Source organism: Necator americanus, chromosome II, assembly GCF_031761385.1.
Source record: "Necator americanus strain Aroian chromosome II, whole genome shotgun sequence".
Classification (NCBI taxonomy): Eukaryota; Metazoa; Nematoda; class Chromadorea; order Rhabditida; family Ancylostomatidae; genus Necator; species Necator americanus.
In genome coordinates this window covers 9,641,010-9,661,809 of record NC_087372.1, presented here as the reverse complement: position 1 = coordinate 9,661,809, position 20,800 = coordinate 9,641,010, and the positions used below count along the sequence as shown (strand labels likewise).

At 40.4% G+C, this 20,800-nt stretch overlaps 1 protein-coding gene across 2 annotated transcripts; it reads left to right on the top strand.

Moving 5' to 3' along the window:
• Positions 1 to 221: 221 nt before the first annotated feature.
• Positions 222 to 20,122, top strand: RB195_017305 (uncharacterized protein; the record flags this gene model as incomplete). Of its 2 annotated transcripts, none has more annotated exons than XM_064184242.1 (11): positions 222 to 383; positions 15,689 to 15,787; positions 16,026 to 16,105; positions 16,223 to 16,428; positions 16,485 to 16,597; positions 18,799 to 18,990; positions 19,048 to 19,198; positions 19,303 to 19,433; positions 19,494 to 19,671; positions 19,798 to 19,925; positions 19,982 to 20,122. In XM_064184242.1, the coding sequence occupies 11 exons, from the start codon at positions 222 to 224 to the stop codon at positions 20,120 to 20,122; spliced, it is 1,581 nt and encodes a 526-aa protein (XP_064040122.1). The 2 variants fall into 2 exon arrangements, with proteins under 2 accessions (XP_064040122.1, XP_064040123.1); XM_064184241.1 differs by lacking the exon at positions 222 to 383 and adding an exon at positions 15,404 to 15,457.
• Between the last annotated feature and the right edge of the window lie 678 nt (positions 20,123 to 20,800).

Below are 20,800 nucleotides of genomic sequence, written 5' to 3'. Positions count from 1 at the left end.
TCTCACCGTAGATTCTTTAGGGATTTTTCTCAAAGACTTTTGGAAATGCCGTACTTTTTGTGTTCGTTGTTTTTCATTTTCTGTGCAGGATAATTTTGGTTCACTTTTCGTGAATTTTTTTCCCAGTCGCTTTTTTGTGTTGCTAGTGCTTATAGTTTTCTAAGTTTTCTTGTTTGAGGTTCGGCATAAAGAAGTTAGGAGTTGGTTGGAGATTTTTTGCGATGATCATGGCTAATGAAGATGAAAAAGGTCGCGTACCAGCGGCGTCATCCTCTTCCAAGGGCACCAGCGCTCGTGATCCTGCCGATGATGAGAAGGGTGCGCTGCTGCACAAAGAACGAGAAGCCGCGGAGAAGCTAAATCCATCCGGTAAAGCTGGCGAGGTACTTTTTTGCATTTCTAATCCCTTCCTTTTCAAAATCTGTTCCGATGCTCTTCGTACAGAGGCATGTTAATTTTTTTTCAAAGATTATACTTTCGGTACCAAAAACAGGCTCATTCCATTTGAGTCATTGTTGTAAGAGTTCTGTGTTCGACTTTTTTCTATGAATCTTATGTTCCTTTCACTTTTTAATGTTCATAATGTTTCACCATTTTTTTAAAACGTCATCTACCCTTAGCCATCATACTAGGTCGAACACAGAGCTCATTAGCAAACTTCTGTTCCTCTAGCAATGTGCTAGTGCTTTGTGAAGCGAAATACTTGATGGAGGAAAACTGCAGCACAAATCCATATACATCCAGTAATTCGATTATGTTTTACTCAATGCACAAATTATTGCTCCGCTCCGCTATCTGTTGTAATTACAACTAGTATTGGGATATCCTTTTCTTCAATCAAGTTTCCAGAGTGCGAAGAACAAGGATATCAGTACCTTTTTGGAATACTAGATGCCTTGATTGCTCTCCTCTAGGAAATTTTCGATATTTATGAGATCGAGACATAAAAAAATGGTTAATTATTATTGTTAAAATTAAAATTATAATTAACGTCTTATTATGTAATGCTATTTAACTGCTGCAAGAACTGCGATTTGAGACGATTTGATTCTAAAAATTGAATGAAACATGGCTTTAATGTACATAGAATCATTGTGGACAGTCTATTCCATGCAAATAGTCACCTAAAACATCCGAGAACATTACGTGACGAAGGAGAGTTCCTGAAAGTGCTGCTTAGAATTTTATGAGGGAGATTTTATTGGAGAACAAAGCTCTCTCTCCTCAACTCTTACATGGAAGCAGGAAAAAAATGTTATCCAAAGTCTTTGTAGTCCTTTTCTACGTAGAAAATACGAATTACTTATGTTAATATGTTCACTTTTTTGTGTTGTTTCCTTGTATTTCAAACTTCTCAAGTCGTAGCAGAGATGAGTAAATTTTGTTTGCATTCTACCCGTTAAAAGATTTTTCTGCCTGATGCAAGTTTAAGAAAACCGCTCACACTGCCCTTAATGCGACAAATTTTCATGAATTGACCAAGATCAAGGTGTCTTTCAGTTGCCTGTGGACTACGGTAGCTATTGGTGCTAAGATTTCTTTTTTTCGATAGACTCAGATGAACCAGATGTTCACCTCACTTTCACTTACTGACTCGCTCCAACATCGAAAATTTATCCAAGAGTGACCAATATTCACGCTCTGCGGCGCAGAAGACTACAGTTCACCTTCATTCTCGACATACTGAGGCTTATAGGTTTAATAGTTCGTTTGAATTAGTACAATAACTTCCAGGATTATTTGAGCGAAAAGAAATTTAAGAGCTACTGAAAAAGTCATTCTCGATTTCGATATTCCCGTGGCAAGGAGTAGTCACATGGCGGGATCCGAATTTCCGTCTAATTCTTTGATTTGAAAAACCGGAACTTCTTCTTTCTTGTTCTCGCCAGTCAGAAGAAATTCACGTCAACAATTGAATTTGATTGAATGGCAGGGGAAAAACGATTGATCGGGTAGGGTAGCGAGACGGAGAACACAATCAGCGTGTCAGTTGGTTGCTGTTCGGCATCTGCTCAACCATGCAGCGTCAAGCACAACAGTTCAAAGTGAGTTCCGTGTTTTATATGATAGCATCCAGAATCTAGTTGAGATGTCTGAATCCAGAAATGAGCTGATGAGTGCTAGGGAAACCGTCAGGCGCTTTTCTCAAGCGAGTTTACGTGGTAACTTCATGAACTTCATGAACATACAAGGTTGCAAATTACGGTCACGCGAAGTAGCAAACCTTGGAAAAAATAGCAAAGGTAGATTGTATTATCTATCTTTGATGTCCCTTCCATGGTTTTTTCGTACCTTCAAATAAAACTGTTCAGTGCAGTTTCCTTTTCTTCCATCTCAATGAAGAAACAAAGTTCCGCAAAAGTAATCTCGTCCAAAGGAGAAATTTTAAGGCACGCCAACACTCATACAACACCTAACTGTCCTGAAAACATAGTAAAGTAAAAGTATATTGATCTTACAGTTAAACTGTTTGCAATACCGGTAGCTCGTGAGAACAAGTAAATGTACATGTCTACATTGTACAAACATTCGTTTCCATTCGATTTTTGTTAATTTCGTTTTCGTTTCCGGCGATGAGAGCTCTTGTGGCGTCGATGCGCACAAATGGTTTTTTTTAGCAGATTTGAGAGGTGCGCCTGGCTGGCGATTGATTCCGTTGGGAAGCACTGAGGGACAATATTAAAGCACATAGTTTGTGATTGTACTCTGGAGTTTAGGCTGACACCAGAATTGACTACGTTGAGATTTCTCTACGAAAATATAGCGTTAAGGGTGTAGAACAGGAGTATGAGCGCAATCGCGCCCAATTCCACTTAACTGTCCTGAAAGCACGGCGTGGAAAACGGCCTTGTCGATCGAATTTTCCTACGAGACACCTAGCAACATGTCATGGTTATGTGAGGTGTATTGTACATAACCGAAGACTTTTTTTGTGTACTTGTTTTGGCGCGGTTCCACGGCTCTTCACGCTAAATTTTAAATATCGTGATAAGTGTGAATATTTAGTATTTTAATTATATATAAAATAATTGTGTGTAACTCTGGTTGATCTGGTTGAGAACATGAAACATGGTTGCTCATAGCGAGATTTTTCTTTAGGAAAAAAAACACGCGTAGGAGAGAAAATGGAGTACGTTGTGGTTGAAAATGTCTGAAAAAATGATACAAATCTTGTCAAATGTGTAGAGCCTTTAGGTAGCTATCTTTTATTCACGAGTCTTTGTTTTGTTTGAAATCACCTTCGACATTCACATCGTTGTAACCAATGGTCGTTCAATGAATATTCTCGATTACAATAGTCGTAATTGCGCAGGCACGCATGTCAAGTGGTGCTCGGTAATTTGTGGCCTTCGACGGCAACGAATCACTCAGGGTAACTAGTTACGTGCCACTGAGCGAAATAGGTAAAAATACTTCTTTAGAGTGGATGTAATTTCTGGGGACTTAGAGTTACTCGGTGAATTCGTAGACCGTATGGAATCTCCCTACCATTTTTTTCGGCTCCATTTCACTCATTTTAGCTGGAATTAAACTAATGGAATCAGTTCCCAAGACCCAAGAATAGTTTCCCCTCTAACGACATGGCTTCCCGTACAATTTTCCTGAAAAATTTGGGTTTTTCTGTAAATTTAGATTGGCTTGGAAGCACTTTGTGCAAACGGGAAGTAAAAAATTAGGTGAAAAAAATGGAATAGAAAATAGAGGAAGAAAAAATGAAACCCTTGTAATAAAGAGCATTATCATAAATGTGTAGTTGTATATCCCCTCACATATGCAATGTTATATTTGAAGAGGTACACAACTAAATCACCTCGGAGCAGCACCAACCACATACCTTTTCTAAAATATTAAATCGAAATCGTATGAAATCAAATTATTCAATCAATTTTTATCCTGTATAGTTATTTCGAACCTCAATGCTTCCACGATTTTGAGTGGAACTCTCGATTTTGATTTTTTATTTCATTAAACTTTCAAGGAAAGAAGTAAGAGGACATCTTCTATCTACTGTTTAACTGTATAGTTCTTTCCAGTAGTAATATTCTCCATAATGCATCTCTCGCCTTCGACCACTTGTGATGTTGAGAAGCGCAGCATTTGTTTACGATTTCTTTTTTTAGGGTACGCTTCAATCTTTGAAAGTGATAGCAATTATGCCGCTGCTCTTTCTTACGGATGAATTTCGAAGATTTTCAGAATAGGCAAAAAAATCTTATGCTTTTTGTAGAGAGATTTTCGCAAAAAACGTGGATTCAAAACTCAAATTTGGCGATCTTAATGAAGGGACCATTTTGAGATCGCCATGATTACAATATGGAGCTGGTTGAATCTTGAGAACCCCAAAATTTGTACCGCTTATATTTGTACAGATGTTATAGCGGATATCTTGTACCACATGCAGATGGCTAATCAGGAAAAAAAGGGAGAATGACGGCTTCTCAGGGGATTCACGTTCCAGATGTTTTAGTGTCGGGATGCGTTGACAGTGATGTAGCACGTAATAAAACGCTTCTTGATTGCACATTCTTTGTAGAAAAAGCCTGCCGCAGTTCGAGCGACTGCGCCATCAAGGTTTCTTTCAATTCTAGTGTAATGTAACTGTATATTATCTTAGACGACCATCACTTTTGTGTGACTGTCGAAATTTTTTTGGTGTGAACTGGTTTCTACGAGTTTTTTTTTTCGGTCGTTCACATGCTGGACAGTCTTCATATTCGACATAACGTCTTAAGGCTGAAGGGGACTGCTTTTTGTTATAAATTTGAAAGAAAGGTTGTGATTTTTGGATGACTATCCAGTTACATATTTGGTTAATGATTACTGTAGATAATGTTATAATAATGGTCCACTACCGAATCCGAGAAGTGACGATTTTTAGTCGTAGTAATAAAAAGTATGGCGGGTGTAGTGTAGCGGTTAGAGGTGCCGCCTCCTGCACGATCGATCGGAGGTTTGAATCCGCCCTACTGCTCGCCAAGCATTCCATCCCTTCGGGGTCGATAAATTGGTACCAGGCTTGCCTGGGAGGATAAAAACACTGACTTGACACATCGGCTAGCCCCGCAATTCATTGTACAGGCCAGTTACACGTTCGTAAACCTCAAAAGATTCTGAATTGAAGTGAACGTTTGGGCGCATCTTAAGCGGATTGATTAACGCCGGAAACTTTATCTTTTATCCTTTAATAAAAAAGTAACTCTTGAGAGATAAACATCTACTGCACATATTCAAATATTACTAACTATTCAGTGATTTCGTATCACTATAATAAAATTATGGATTTATTTCGCCACAGGGAACTACGAGCTTTTTTCATAGGCAGCAGAGTGAGTAATTACTGGGGTTAAAGGATTCTTTGGTACGAAAGCCTAATTGTTTTTAGCGTTTCAATCTTTTTAAATGAGCGGAACGCTTCAGGAAAGGTTCGCTGATTAGGTGTTATTTACGTGACATCAACTGATGTGGTTGTGACTCTGTAGATTAGATTTCTTCCTTTCGTGCATAAGCTCTCTGCTCTTCTTCGAATTACTTGCGTAGTTTCCGGAATAAACGCTGCAGCGAATCTTAAACGTACAAAGTTGAAAGTTTTGAAAAAAGTTATCCAACGAAGGTTGTACTGAGAACAAGCTAACATGATATAAGAACAAACATGAAGTTAATCCACTTTGAACGAATGAAAGCGTGGGATGGAACAGTTGAGGGCATGACACGCCCCTGCTGAGTGCTCAGTGGTCTGACGATCGCACAAACTGTGGGCGCAGAGTGGTTCGTGTAGCTATTTGCCTACTACTGTAAAAAAAAAGTATCATCGTAGGCGCAATATGGGTGGGTGTAGAGCACTCGGCAAGAGGTTCAGCTGCCACTGCACGGTTGATGGCTGAAGATTGGCCTAGAGGCAACCAATACTTTCATTCCTCTGAGGTCGATAAAGTGGCTCCAGCAGTTTCTGGGAAGATACAAACAATTCTATGGTGTCTGCACATCCCGAAGAGGTTGACTAACATTATGCACTTTATCCTTCATGGGATCCTTCATAGTAAATGGTCTCATGGAACTCCGGACTTCTTTTGCTTTAAATGCCAGCAAAGTAGAATTATAAAATATTACTTCCTCTGTGAGCATCGCGTTTTGATAGGAACGGGCGAAATTTGTATACTATGATGAATATTCAAAGATTTCAGCTCGGTCTGATTTACCGTTTTCGTTAGAGCTCACTCTTTTTATCAGCTCTACTGCAGATATTATCTTCATGGAAAATACTAAAAATATTGGAAAAAGCTTCCTTATTATCTATGCTCTGCTGTATTTTCGAGAAGGGGATTTTGCGCACACAAAGCTAAAAAAAAAACTTTCGCGTGACTCGAGTGCTTCTTTCTTCTTCAAAGAAAGGACGAATGTGCAGAATGCGAATGGAAGCGCGTCATTACTATGACGTCATTCTGTCGCATGTCCCTACGACACTCCTACTGTGACACCTTCGTCCAGCGGAAGAACTTAGTCATTGAAAATTGTCGTACCAGCGGAAAAGGACAGTTATGTTAGCAAGTGGGGAAGTTTTCCACGCATACATATTATCAATGACGTATAGCACAGTGAATAGATATTTCCTTCTTACCGATAAATTCGACTTTAAAGGCAGCATACCATGGATCTGACGTGTTATGGATTTCCCATAGAAAGCCTCTATACGGAATCGTAGATTGCAGAGAACCACGTGGGTCCACTCATCCCTGCTTGATCGTCGTAACAAAGGCATGAGAATCGCTTTACTTCCTACGAAGTGCGTCAGAACGCGTTTCAATGTGCACGTTTCGTTCCCCTCAGCAGTGTATTCATTAGTTTAACTTGAATAGGCTAGTGAGGACAACTTATTAATCCCTCGTTGATGCGACGCCTGCACAAGAGTGTCGCGTTGCAGTGCAAGCCGTTGTTAAAAAAGGCGGCTCCCGGGCCGCCTTTTTAAAGCGACTACGGAGAGATGAGCGGAGGCACCTGGTTTTGCAGAATCTACGGCTCCGTAGAGAGGCTTTCCGTGGGAAATCCATACTGCGTCAGATTCGTGATATGCTGGTTTTAATTTAAGGAATGTAGCGCAGTTGGTAGGAGTTTCTGCTGCGACTGCACTTGAGGTCGGTGGTTCGAAACAGCCCTGGTGTTAAGAGAACAAAAGTACGGTTTGCTCAGTAAAACAGCTTTATTATACTTCACCAGCATCGCGTTAGACAGAAACCTTGTTTTTTTTAAGAAAAAAATCTCTGGAAAACTTTAGTAAGGCTAAAATCAATCATTTGATCGAGAACAGGTTGAGAAAGCTCTCACAACTCGAAATAACTAGGAACTTATATATAGTCGGGTCAAAACGACATGAATCGCGAGTGTAGTTGCGGTGCATTTGCGTACGCGCTCAAAACGGCGCGGTGGAGGCAGCAGTTGGGACCGAGGTGGCACCATCGCCAGCTGCAGCGATGGGTGGTGCCAGCAAGAGTTTCACCACGCTCCTAGCCGCTACGGTGCACCGAAACGCCACGAGAGAAGCTGCGTACGCAATTGCGTACGTGCGTCATGTCGTTTTGACTCTACTATATATGTAACCGATCTTTGTTCAAACGCGGCTCTTAAAAAATGCTTAGCGGGTCAACAATCCATCATTTTCAAGTTATCCGTCACGGAGTGTAAACTAACTTCTGCTGCTGTAACAGCTTTGTCGAGGTTTACAAATTCCAGAACTGGCCACATAGCTGGCTTCGATATCGCTGTCATACTCATTTTAATTCTTGTTTGCGCATTTTTGAGCGATTGAGGCCTTTCCATAATTCTGTCCTTTAGTTACTAGATGCTAGATTTTGTTCATCTAGCGGTTGTGTAATTTTTAATAATATTTGAAATTGAAGCACATAAAAGTCTTGCCATCCTTATCAGAATATTCTAGTCTTAAAATCAGGTTTTCTCGTGGATTTTGCTACGACTTTGGAACTGTTGGTTTAGTAACAATTCAGAGTAAATTTTTTAAATACTAGATCATTCGTATCTTCCTCTTTTGCTTTTGTTTCTTTTATTTTTAACTTCCTTTTGGAAATTCCCTCTCCTGTCCTCTAATGTAGACGAAGCATTCCTTGAAACCGAACTGCTTGCATCACAGTTGTCTGATTCGTTGGTGAAAATGTATTACTTGGTTCATACATGGATGAAAAAATATTAAGCATTAAGCATTAAAGGCATCACCCCACGAATCTGAGGTGGTGCAGATTTCAGGTGGAGTATTCGTATACGGGATGGGAGACTATGTAGAGGGGGGGGTGATTCCGTCCATTTCTTCCTAATTGCGGTAAAAAACGGCCTGGGAGATGCGACCTCGCACAAGGCTGGCGCGCTCCAGTCGAACTCCCTGTAGAAAATAGTGCGCCAGAACGCCTGAAGCCGTGTCTTCGAGGCCGTTTTTTACAGCAATTAGGAAGAAATATACGGAATCTCCCCGCTCTCCGTAGTCTCCCATCCCGTATACGAATACTCCACCTGAAATCTGCACCACCTCAGATTCGTGGGATGATGCCTTTAAGCAAGGAAAGAGCTACCAAGGCGTTGAAAGCTGTGAGCGTTTGTACTCATTAGTTATTTAATTAAATACAAGGTATAAATTCCTATGTAACTTGGGGCGCAGTCGGTAAGAGCTCCGCTGATGCCGCACGGTCGTTGATTCGAAACAACCCTATTGCCAACCAGGCCACTTCTCCCAGGCAAGTCCGATGCCAAATTATCCGGAGGAATCGATAATTTGGCATCGGACTTGTCTGGGAGAATACAAACACTGACTTGATCGTCGGCTGACCCCCACAAGTCATTGTATATTCTAGACATGACTTTTAAAACCTCAGTGATTACGAATTGAGCGTTGGCGCAATCCCAAGTGTATTGATATGCCAGACCTTTATCGCTTATCCTTCTAATTTGTGACTCAATAACTCCATACTTGTAGCAGTGTTGCTCGATGATCAATTCCACCGCAGGAACAGGAGCAACTGCTGCTATATCTATTCTTGGGCATAAAAGGTTCTACCTGATGAATAGAAAAATATTTTTGAACAAGTGTTCATTTTTATCCGTATTGAGGGAGGAGTGAGGACTACTCTCAAACATAAGATGAAATCGATACAGCAGAATGAAATCTGCAGATTTTTCCCAGTTTGTGTGCGACAGAGAAATTCCTGAGATGCTTGACTGTTGGAAGTTGAATTGCCGATAATTATTTGATGATTTAATGGTCTGCTAACTTCTTCCGATTTGATTTGGCGTGCTTCATTCTCATCCACTTGAGAATGTTCCAGAACCAGAGCGCGACGTTTTTACGTCCTCAGCATTTATGTTCTACCTAAATTCGATAGCATTTAAGGTGACTGCCGCTAAATGGCTTCATCACAACTACAGCCGCCTTAAATTCCGATATTTTTTAGTATGCCGGGACAGGGATTTTCTTCTGCTTTTTTAAAATTAGAAATAGATTTATGGGTGGATGCGCCACGTTTCCTGTATTTAGTGTTTGAACAGCAGTTAGTATTATCCGTATAAAAATGATCGACGTTTTGAATTAAAATTTTTGCTGGAAATATTCCTGGAAGTATGTGGCTAATGTGCAATTTATATTGTCACAGTTTAAAGCGGAGTGTAAGGGATGTGCTGTTTTGCGCATGTCTACTGTAGTTCTACTGTAGCTGTAATTATTTGTCATTTTTTGGTGGAGTGTTGAGGACGTAGTCTTAGAGTTTCGTGGTCCCTCAACAGTTTTGGTTCACTTTTTCCTTGTTTTTTTTTTTTTTTTGAAGAGAACTACTCAAACTCGCTTACTCCGTCTTTTTTTTTTCGTGCACTAATCATGTTGGGTGACCGAAAGGATATCTAAGCAGACCTGAAAGAAAATTAGAGGGTTCTATGTGAAGACGTTGATCGGTGGAGGCAGAAAAGGGACAGAAATGGGACGGACATCAATTTATAGCGGCTTAGAATTGTTTACTGCAGGATATAGAGCTGAGAAGCTGTAATTGTAGATTTCCTAGACAATGTAACTCTTCAACTTCGGCAAACGATAAGTTATTCATGACATTGTGGATGAAACGTTCCGAGCGCAATTGAGACTTTCTTTTTTTTTTACTAATGAATCTATTAAATAAAAAGAACTATCACCCCCTTGCAACATCTAACTTGCGTCTCAGTCCCGTTCCGAAATCGTGATCCGCTTTCCGAAGGATTGATCCTTGGAAGTGAGCAAAATCTTTTTTTTTTTTGAGCGGAAACCAGTCGAAAGTATCTGTTTTCAGATATAGTTTGGAAGTTTTCTTGCCAAGTACGTCGTTCGAAAACGGATAAATGTTTGCGATCCTACGTCGATTGCTTTCGTACCTTGCGGTATAGCCATTGAGAATATGTCGTCGTAGAGCTGAAGTCACTGGGCCCAGATTTTTTTTTTGTTCCAAAATTTGAGCAAAATTCTCAACACATTCGTGATCGAAGTTGTTACGAACATTTTGGTACCCCGCTCATTCGTGAAATCGTGGTTTCTATGGTCCTCAGAAATTGACGAAAGTGCAACATTGGAAATTAAAAAAAGGTGTTTGCTCGTATTTGGAGAGAATTTACTCAGAAAAGTACTCGTGATATGTATGAGAGAAAAAGTGAAATGAGAAGAGGGTGCAGCGCAGTCGGTAAGAGGTTTAGGTGTAGCTGCACGATCAATGGTTCCAAATCGCCCTAGGGCCAACGAATTCTTTGATCGCTCGATAAACTGATACCAAGGAACTTGTCTGGAGAGGATGAATACACTTACTTGATACATCGGCTGGCTCAGGGCATTGTAAAGCCTCACACACTTTTATAAACCTTAAACGATTCTAAATTGAAGTCGAACGGTCTATTCGTTCGTTCCTGGGGGATTCATCAACGTCGTGTACCGTATCCTTTATGTACGAGAACGAGGAGACGTTTGGAATGTGATAAGAAGCAAAACTGAAACACTGCAGTCCAGAGATTCTGAACCATCCGACTGACCACTGACCTGCCTGTGTTGCGCTTCTGAAATTCCCAATGAACATCATGGGAGCCACCTTTTCCTTATTCTAAAGATATTGAGTGTTGCGCAATAGTTTGCCGAGGAATTTATTTATGTTTGCACATCGATACTTTAGCCCTTCTCTTAAAGTTTCTTTCATTGTTTGAGTAGCACGTCAAACTGATCAGTACCGTGATCCACGGAAGTTGTTGAATGGGACTGTATGAGTCAATATGCGTCTGGCTTGGTGATTTCTTGATCCAGCGATGTGTGCTTGTCGCATGGGGCACCGCGCATTATTGATATGCAGTGGGTCAGTATCCTAACCAGTCACCTGCGAAAAAGCATAAGGTACACGGCATTGACCAATCTCTATGAGGATGCGCCAACGTGTTTCACCGCTATTTGGAATCGTTGAGATTTACGAAGGCGTATGCAGCCTTACAATGAATTGCGGGTGCGACCCGATACGTCAAGTCGGAGTGTCAACCTTCGCAGACAAGTGTAGTACCACTTTATCGACTCAATGGAATGAAAGGGTTGGTCGGCATTGAGGCGGATACGAACCATCGATCATGCATCATCACAGCCGAACCTCTTACCGACTGCGTTTCCTCCGCTCTTAGTATTTTGTACACATATGAAGTATTCGTAGTCTCTTTAAACCTAATGATGAAAATCTAGACGAAAGTCGTCTTTGCCGCCCCCTGTAAATTTCTCGATAGCTCTTTGCTTTGAGCAGTTTGCTAAATCGAACTCCGAGTGGAATGCTGGACAAACATTGTTTTAATGAGCGAATAATCAGTTCGTTCAGTTGAGCTCCCTCCCTATAGCTACATTAGCGCTCTTGTGCACTTTTTTTGAAATCATTTTCTTCCTTGGTCGCGCAAATATCGGCGAAGCACTGAGTAATCACGTTCAAATTTTTTATAACTTGTTACTACGGTACGCTTTGCCTTCTCGTCTCATTTTCCTGTTTTCTCCACACTTTTCACGTAGATTCCTATTCTTTCATGGATTTCCTCCAAGGGAATATTCACAAATTAACGAGACAATTGCTATTTCTGAACAACGGTAGCAAATTTCTTCCTTCTTATGATTTCTTCAGTCATAGTTCTGTAGAATTCTCATTACGTCGTAACACCACATTGATCCTTCTGGTGGATCTTTGGCAGAGGTTTTTTGTTGCGTTTCTAATAGGTCTTTGTTTGAATTAGCATAACTGTTTAACGGTCGAGGATCTGTCAAAGCATTTGCCATGGAAAAGGTGACCTTATATAGCATAAAACTAGATACTATCCGTACGCTACGGCGGTTATACTATAAGACGGCTGAGCTCTTGTCAGTCTTGTGAGTCGAATTTCGACATTTGCCTAGGCTCTCTAGCCAAAGAAAGTCGTCGAAGATTATTAAATAATCTCCTCCTTCGTCCAGAAAATGCGAAATTAATTGTAACATCTGCATTAGGGGCTCGAAAAGAGATGATAAGGCCAGAGATTCCGCTGCGTCTGCACGGTCAATGACTGAAAACCCAGCCATCGACCTGAAGGTCACCAAGCCTGAAGCTCACTGAGCCCTTTATCCCTCCGCTGTTGATTAATTGGTCTGCGAGCACAGAAACGCTGACTTGATACTCCGGCTAGCCCCCACAAGTCTTTCTATAGGCTAGATACCCCTTTGTCATGTTTGAATGATTCTGAAAAGTGAACGCGTTGGCGCAACGGAAGTGACGCTTTATTCTTCAAGTAGGCACACCTTCAGTTCTGATAGTCTGAAAATTAAATACTTGTGATGTAGTTCTAACAACTAATCTAATTCGGCTCGATGTGTCCGAACTTTAGTGTCAAAACCCCTTTTCTTCCTGCTTGCTTTTTGAAAGGTACCGTTGAGGTAGTTCTAGCCTTCAAAGAGTTCTTGCTTACGCTTGAACGATGTTACGATTAACCTCATCAGAAGTACACCTCAACTGCCTGCCTTGCGCACAACTGCTTCCACCCAGTTTTCATCTCGCGTGAGCGTACTCTTTTTCTTGTCTGGACGCAACTTTCGCCATTCTCCACTTGAATGCCAATGAACGCCAGAGTCTCGACGTTGTGGTTGATGAACGTGTCCTTGGTCACGTGCGGATTTTTTTATGCAGAGATTTACGTAACCAACGGAGGTCGTTGAGCAAAGCAGTGACGTCAATGCAGCATGGCGCTCTTAGTTCCTTTTGCTTACTCGGTCATAGTTTTTACGGTTTTTCGGTATAGAAACAAGGGGAGCAACGTTTACATCTGTGGAGCAGTAGGATTAGAGGTAAATAGAGAAATGAAGGATGATTACTTGAGGTTTTTCGGATGCTTGACAGGAGGCGGAGTTCGTCAGCAACCGGTCAGTTGTTCACTTGCCGCATCTGCCGTAGGCTAACAACGCTGCTATATTTTTCCATCTCCGCTAAAAGCAATACTGACGTTCATTAGTTGAAGACGGCACCCACCCGTTAATTTTTCTTCTCAGCTGTCTTTTATGTAATATAGCTGTCGAAAGGTTTTTTCTCCACTTTGTAATAATAAGCAGCTGTTTCTGTGAAATGAAAATATTGCCCTCAAAGTAGAATTTTCTTTTTCTGCTGAACAAGGCCCAGGAGAATAACGCTAGCCTATGCATTTTAGAAAGCGAAATGCTAGAGAGAATAGCTTGTGATGCATTATAATCCATGCGTTCTCTCGCAATGAAGTCCCAATGGCCTATTCGCGTTGAAACTGCTATTCATTTCGTTAGGAATGTGAATTGGCGCTTTGTCAAGCCTTGCGTCGGATAGTTTTTAAGACTTGTCTCTTATTCTGGGGAGACTGCTCATTATAATTCCTGTGTGGTTTGACACCATTTCCCCCTCATACCTTATATCTTTCATGAATGATCGTGAAATGAAGAAAAGAATACTTTTCTTTTACCTCTTAGTGTTTGTTGCTCGTTGACTTCATATTGTTGCTCTTAAATATATCACATTAAATTACAATGATTATTCCATTATTTTTCAAAAATCTTCTACCTTTAGATAATGCTAGAATTTCACTATGCGTAGCTAAAAACTAATCATCTAATTTTCGTAACGTCAAATTTCTGACTTTTGTTACCTAAAATCAAAAACTTGTGCGACTTGGGAAATGGATGACGCGTAGCAAAGTCAAATGCCGTTGGGTGTCACTCAACAGCTGCTAGAACAGCTATCAGAAAAAAACTCTCTGAATTAGCCGTACTTATGGGCAAGGTCAGATGGAATGTACAGACTTCTTCCAACACGTCGTTTAAACTAATTACGTTCTCTAGGGCTAAAACATAATGAGTTAATCATGTACACAAAACGACCGTGGTTTCTAGCTTTAACAAGGAATCTTGAGAAAATAGAGTGGTTTTGGAGCCGGAGGGCGATTTGAAAATCTCCAGTTGAAGCGGCAATTTGTGCAAACGAAAATCATGCGATTTTTCTGAAACTGAAATAGTTAGTGATTGGGAGAGATTTCCTCATCTCTGGAAAGGAGACGTCATTTCCTACTTATTTTCATGCTTTTAGTTCATCTCTTAGGTTTACACTTGAAATATTTACGGGAACACATAGACATTCGTTTTCTTTCCACTCTTGTGGATATTTTTACCGGAGTAGGAGAACTCTCGCTTGAAAATTGATATCTTTTAAAGTAATTTTCATCAGCATGACAGGTAGCTCAATTGAAGAGATTGAGAAGATAGCTGTAGTACTAAACAGTAGCTGTTTTCAGAAAAAAAAAGTTCTATTTTTATCCGCTTCATTATTCGTTTCTATCCTTTTGCATTCCAATCAGTCCTAAAAATCGATGATTCTGCTCCTAATTCATATTCCTGTGAAAATTGTCATCTGTCTAAAATATTCTGAAGTGTGGAATGTCATTTTGGGCTAATGAGACTGCGGTTGACAGTTTTGTTTCTGATACTACTCTCGTACATACATTCGCTTTCGGGAAGTACAAATTTCGGGTAGTTATTTCAAAGTAAGCTTCTCTGCTTCAAACGGTGTCGGCGCTTCAGTACTGCAAACGATGTTAGCGCTTAGTCTTTCACTTCTTATAACACTTAAGACACTATACGTTCTATGTGGGGTATAATCTCTTTCTGGAACCCAGGTACTCAGGTGTGCGGCTTTCTTAAAATTCCGGAGCAGCCTCTTGATTCTAGAATTTCATACGGTTCGAATATTTCTTTTATGGATGAATCATTCAATTGTTAACATATCTTTCATTGTTTCCTGCACATCCAACAGCTAAGATAATGCGAGCTATATACGTGTTTATTTTTGCCCAAAACTCCTTATGCCCTCTTTTTATTAGAAAAAAGGACGGTCTCCAAATGGCAATAGAAAGTGGAGCGGCCGAAGCGCCATTAAAGGTGCAGAATGTGGAGGTGAATCTTTCGAACAGGATTTAACGACTATTTTAATTAACAACGAATGAAGTTTTTGAATAATTTCCGTCCAAATATGATGTTGAATTTTCTATGTCTTTTCTCAGTAAAAAAAAATATGTGTCACAAGGATTTTCTTTCAAAACGAGTTTGAGACAGAAAATCCCCAAAGTTTTTAAAAGTGTTCTTCCTGCAGAAAAATCATGTAAATTATTAAATCATCGTGTTTAGGGTCGAATGACCGGAGCCTTAGCATTCGCTGTCTTCTCAGTTACTCTTGGATCATTTCAATTCGGGTACCACATAGGATGTGTGAACGCACCCGGTGAGGTAAGGTATTATGAATTCTTTTAAAGTTCTTGGGTTTAAGTACTTTTTTGAACCCAGTAGAAATTAGTGTGTGTGGTGTTACTAATTCCCGCATCGCTATTGTACTCAATCATTTGTTAAAAATTTACTTTCTCTTGGTTATTCATTTGGATCTATCGGTTGGAGTTTTTTTTTTTTTAAATACTTATCAAGCATGTTTTAATGCAATTCAAATTAATATAATTCTTCTTTCGTTAAGATGATCACGGCTTGGTTCCAAGAATCCCATCAAAGCCTTTTCAATCAGGAGTTACCGAAAGCAAGCGCTGATTTGACATGGTGATTAAATGGTTTTTTTTTTCTTGCTGATGATATGTAGTTGAGAGTGGCACCTCAACTGGTTACTAGCGGCTTCTTTTTCCTTAATTTCACTGGATTTGAATCGTTTCGTTGTAGGAGCATAGCTGTGTCGATGTTCGCCGTCGGTGGAATGTTCGGTGGCTTGCTCTCCGGATGGTTGGCTGACAAAGTTGGTCGACGTGGTGGCCTCCTTTATAATAACCTCTTCGCTTTCATTGCTGCTGCCATGATGGGATTGGCAAAGCCGTTGGGTGTATACCCGATGATGGTCCTAGGGAGATTATTCATTGGATTTTATTGTGGTACGTAAAATCAGGATTTTCTGTTATAGCTAAAAACCTGTGATATTCGTTTCTAGGATTGACTTGTATCGTACCGATGTATCTTGCCGAAACATCACCCACGAATCTGCGTGGAATGCTCGGCTCTCTGCATCAACTTCTAGTCACCATATCCATTCTAGTCTCACAGGTCAGTTAGTGGGTGTAACTCGAACGATCCGATTTTTCGCCGTGGCTCAGAGAGCCATGATTGCACTTTTGCCGTTTATCCGGACAAATTTCCATTCATTTACGTTGCGCTGAACCGAAATCGTACAAAATTTGCGATCCTTGGGATTAGACGCGACTGGTTGACGCTAAGACTTAGAAGTAAGGTCACAGGCAGGAAAGATGAACGGATGCAACACATAGGTAAAATAACTACGGAATCCTTCTGTGTTGGTTGTTAAAAGAGGTCCTATCCTGAGTTTAAGCTGCTAGCAGGAGAAAAAAAAACGATGCGAAAGTCACCGGAGGTTCAGGTTTCTGTCTTTTTTTTAAAAGAGGGCAAACCTTACCCTCTTCAGAAGAATGATGACCACTTACTTGGGCCTTTTTTCTCCTACGTCACAGTCAGTTTGCAATTATAATCACTTAATGGCGGACTATACATTACATGATTGCATGTATAAAAATTAGCATTTCTAACGATATTATGCGTGAACGATGTAATTGCTCCACCCACTGGATCATAATCGCTGCAATACTTGTTCCTCATTTTCTAGGATGTTACTTAATCTGGTTTTGCGGACTTTTTACAAGTTTAATCGCAGATGGTGATCGGGAAAGGGTTTTTTCGTCCTCTGAACCTACGGACAAAAGTAGAACATTGTCATTATTTGTTTCCTGGTCAACTAAAGTTCCTGCAATTGGTCCTTAATTTCATACTTCTCATGTCGTTAAGGATTTTCTCACTTGAACATTATTTGAACATTATTATCTTCTTTTCTTTCTTTAGAATTCCGTGTCTCAGCGTTAAAAATAATTGAACTTCAAATTCCAAATCATTTTTCTTTATCACTTTAATTCTCTTTTTTTCCTACTTCCTCCTTTCCTTGACATACGATATCTCGCAAATGCTTTGTCAGCTGACTATATTTACAGCCAAACTCAATGTTCGGCAATGTCCTCTTAATAATCTTTAGAATACGGTATAAGTAAGTTGGTGGGGCGGGGAACTTCCTGTTAGAATTGGAATCACTGCAGGAGAATACGGCGACATTTCTGATAACTTTACTGCAATACCGCCCGGTGTATTGACAAGAGATCAAACTTTCGTTGGTATCTTAGGTCCTCGGCATACTTTTGCGCATGTTTTCTTGGTGTGCCTAAGAGTTTTTTTTTTCTAAGATGTAACGTTATTAGCCCAACGTTTCGGCTTTTTCGCCATCTTCAGAGGCCTAAATAAAGGTTAATTGGAACAGTCTTATGTTCATTCTGTCAAGTGGTCGCACTGCCATGGGTCAATGTTTCAACAGTAAACATACACATTATATACATTGGAATTAGCCTTACTTGCTTTCCCAGCGAATATGCGGCCGCAGATAGCATTCACTTGTCGCTGCTCAGTGTACCAACGGAGGAGTATTGCTGTGTGGGGGGTCACCAGCGACGACATAGATGATTTGATCTACACGTACAATATTAATTTGCTACAGGTCAAAGCGCGGTACAGGTGGTTCCGCTTTTTACAAGTAACAAACAGTGACAAGAGGTTTCGCTGCGTTTTTGCCACGCATTAGATCGCTTAACACCGTCCTAGGTAAAATATACCTGCCATCTCTCGGCAGGTCATGATTCAGTGATCACAACTCTGCTTCGTGCATCCGTCAGTGGTCATCGCAAATCGTTCCATAAGGTGCATGGTGCGTTAACATCCACAATTCTGAATTGAACCACGCACAAGAGCATTCCAAAATGAAGCTGAATACAATCTTTTAGCAATAGTGAGATGTAGGTGTACGTTTTCGTTCAAAATGAATCGTGGCAACTAAATATAGCACACATGGGAAACGGACTAATTTTTTGATCGTTTATCGACATTAGGCGTCATTGACATGTAAACATAAAGTGAAGCGACAACAACTATGACAATCCCACATCCCAATTTTTCTTACTACTAAAAAGTTCTGCGGGCATCAGAAAAGCACAGTCGCCCTTCAGTTCTCCATAGATTCACTCAGTTGACTGTATTCCCACTGCATTGTTGGAAAAAGAAAAGAAAGCAGCTCTCAGAAGTTTCAAGAGTTTCTTCACTTCTAGTTCAAAATTGTGAATCTGCTTGGTTTTTGAAGTAGACTAATTGCTCATGATTGGGAATACTTATTTTTCACCTCAAGGCTTCAATTTCAGATTTTCGGCCTTCCCTACATTCTTGGCAACGTGGACCGATGGCCGTTCATATTCGCATTCACAGTAGTTCCATCTGTGATACAAGTAATTACACTTCCCCTCATCCCAGAATCACCAAAGTACACGCTTTGTGTTCGTGGACAGCCGGAGAAAGCTACCAAAGATCTCAAGAAATTAAGAGGAATGGATGATGTAATGAATTTAAAATTTTGGCGACTTTGTGTAGATATTGTTGTTTTGACGCTTCAGGTAAGCGCCGAGATAGAAGTCTTCCGCGAAGAAGCTGCGGCAAGTGGTGCTGCCGCCCAGGCGAAACCGACTATGCTGGATATGTTCCGTGGATCGCTGTTGTGGCCAATGACAATTGCGATTATGATGATGCTTGCGCAGCAGTTATCCGGTTTGTCAATTTTCGTTTCCTTTTTCCATGCGCACCTTCAGTTTAGCTCACTAGCTTTGCTAGAAAGCTCCTGCGAGCCTCTGTTGATCGAAGTTTTTTTCTAGGTATTAACGTAGCAATGTTCTACTCGACAGTTATTTTCAAACAGGCTGGCCTCAGTAATGAGGGAGCTGTATATGCAACGATTGGCATGGGTTCCGTGAATGTTATTATGACTGTTATCTCAGTTTGGCTGGTGGGTATTCGTAAATTGTAGAGTTGGTGAACTTTACTGATTGCTTCTCACTTTGATCAGGTCGATCATCCGAAATTTGGACGTCGATCACTACTACTGATGGGGATGATCGGGATGTGGATTTCGACGATTTTGTTAGTAGGGGCACTTTCTTTGACTGCTCATGGACACCAGTGGGCTAGTTATGGTGCCATTGTATTCGTCCTCTTGTTCGTAATTTCGTTCGCTACGGGACCAGGTTAGTAAAATTGATTTCGTAACTAGAACAAGTCTCACTTTAAAAACATTTTGTTTTTTTTAGGGCCTTAGAGTATCGGGGACAAGAATTTTTTTTTGCATGTATTAAACATATTTCCTTTGCCAGGATCCATTCCATGGTTCTTTGTGTCCGAGATCTTCGCCTCCAGTGCTCGTGGTAACGCAAACTCGATTGCCGTGATGGTTAACTGGACAGCTAACTTGATTGTTGGACTTACCTTCCTTTCACTTAATGTAAGTTAAGTTTGTTGTCTACATTGCCCATGTGCTACTAAAGTTGGTTTTTATAGAACGCACTTGCACAATATTCGTTCCTTGTATTTACTGGATTCCTTACCTTCTTTATCTTCTTCACATGGCGGTTCGTACCAGAGACCAAAGGCAGGACTGTCGAGGAGATCACGGCGTCATTCGAGAAAAGGAAGCGCTAATTTGAGCAATTGGGAATATTGCGTACAAGATGTGTTTTGTTTTACAAGTACTTACTCAATAAGTTTATATGTTTTATGTTTATATTACTCAATGTTCTATAATTTTGCATAGTACGATAAGTGTAGGTAGTGATCTTCTGAAGAAGAAGAGCTTTAAAAAGTTAAAGTAAGGCTCATCGCGGTTATTTCGTGCGTATCTGCCATGTGTCCGGAATCTTTGAATTTTCACGTTGTATAAAACAAGTGTTTTACTAGCATCCGAAATGTTTACTTTGTTAACCGTATAGCATAGCTGATTTGACTTGTTAATGTTTGTAATTGTACCATCATTTAATATCTCACATTTGATAAAGGCATTAGATGAATTATGTCCTGTTCAACTTAAGTATTGTTTTATTATTTCTAACAACTGTCTAACTATTTCCCTTCATCAAATAAAATCAGTCTAAGTCTCGTTCTCATCAGGTCTGGGCATTTAGCGTGGCCATGAAACATTTCCACCCATATTTTCTGTCCGTGTGCCTGCGAGGTTTTTAGATGAAAACTGTTAGCCTGACGTTTCGGCCTTTTCGCCGTCTTTAGACGTTTAAACAGGAAACTAATTGGAACAAACTTTCCTTCTTTCCGACAAGTGGCACAGTACTTTTGGTCAATGTTTCAAAAATCGTTCAAGACAGT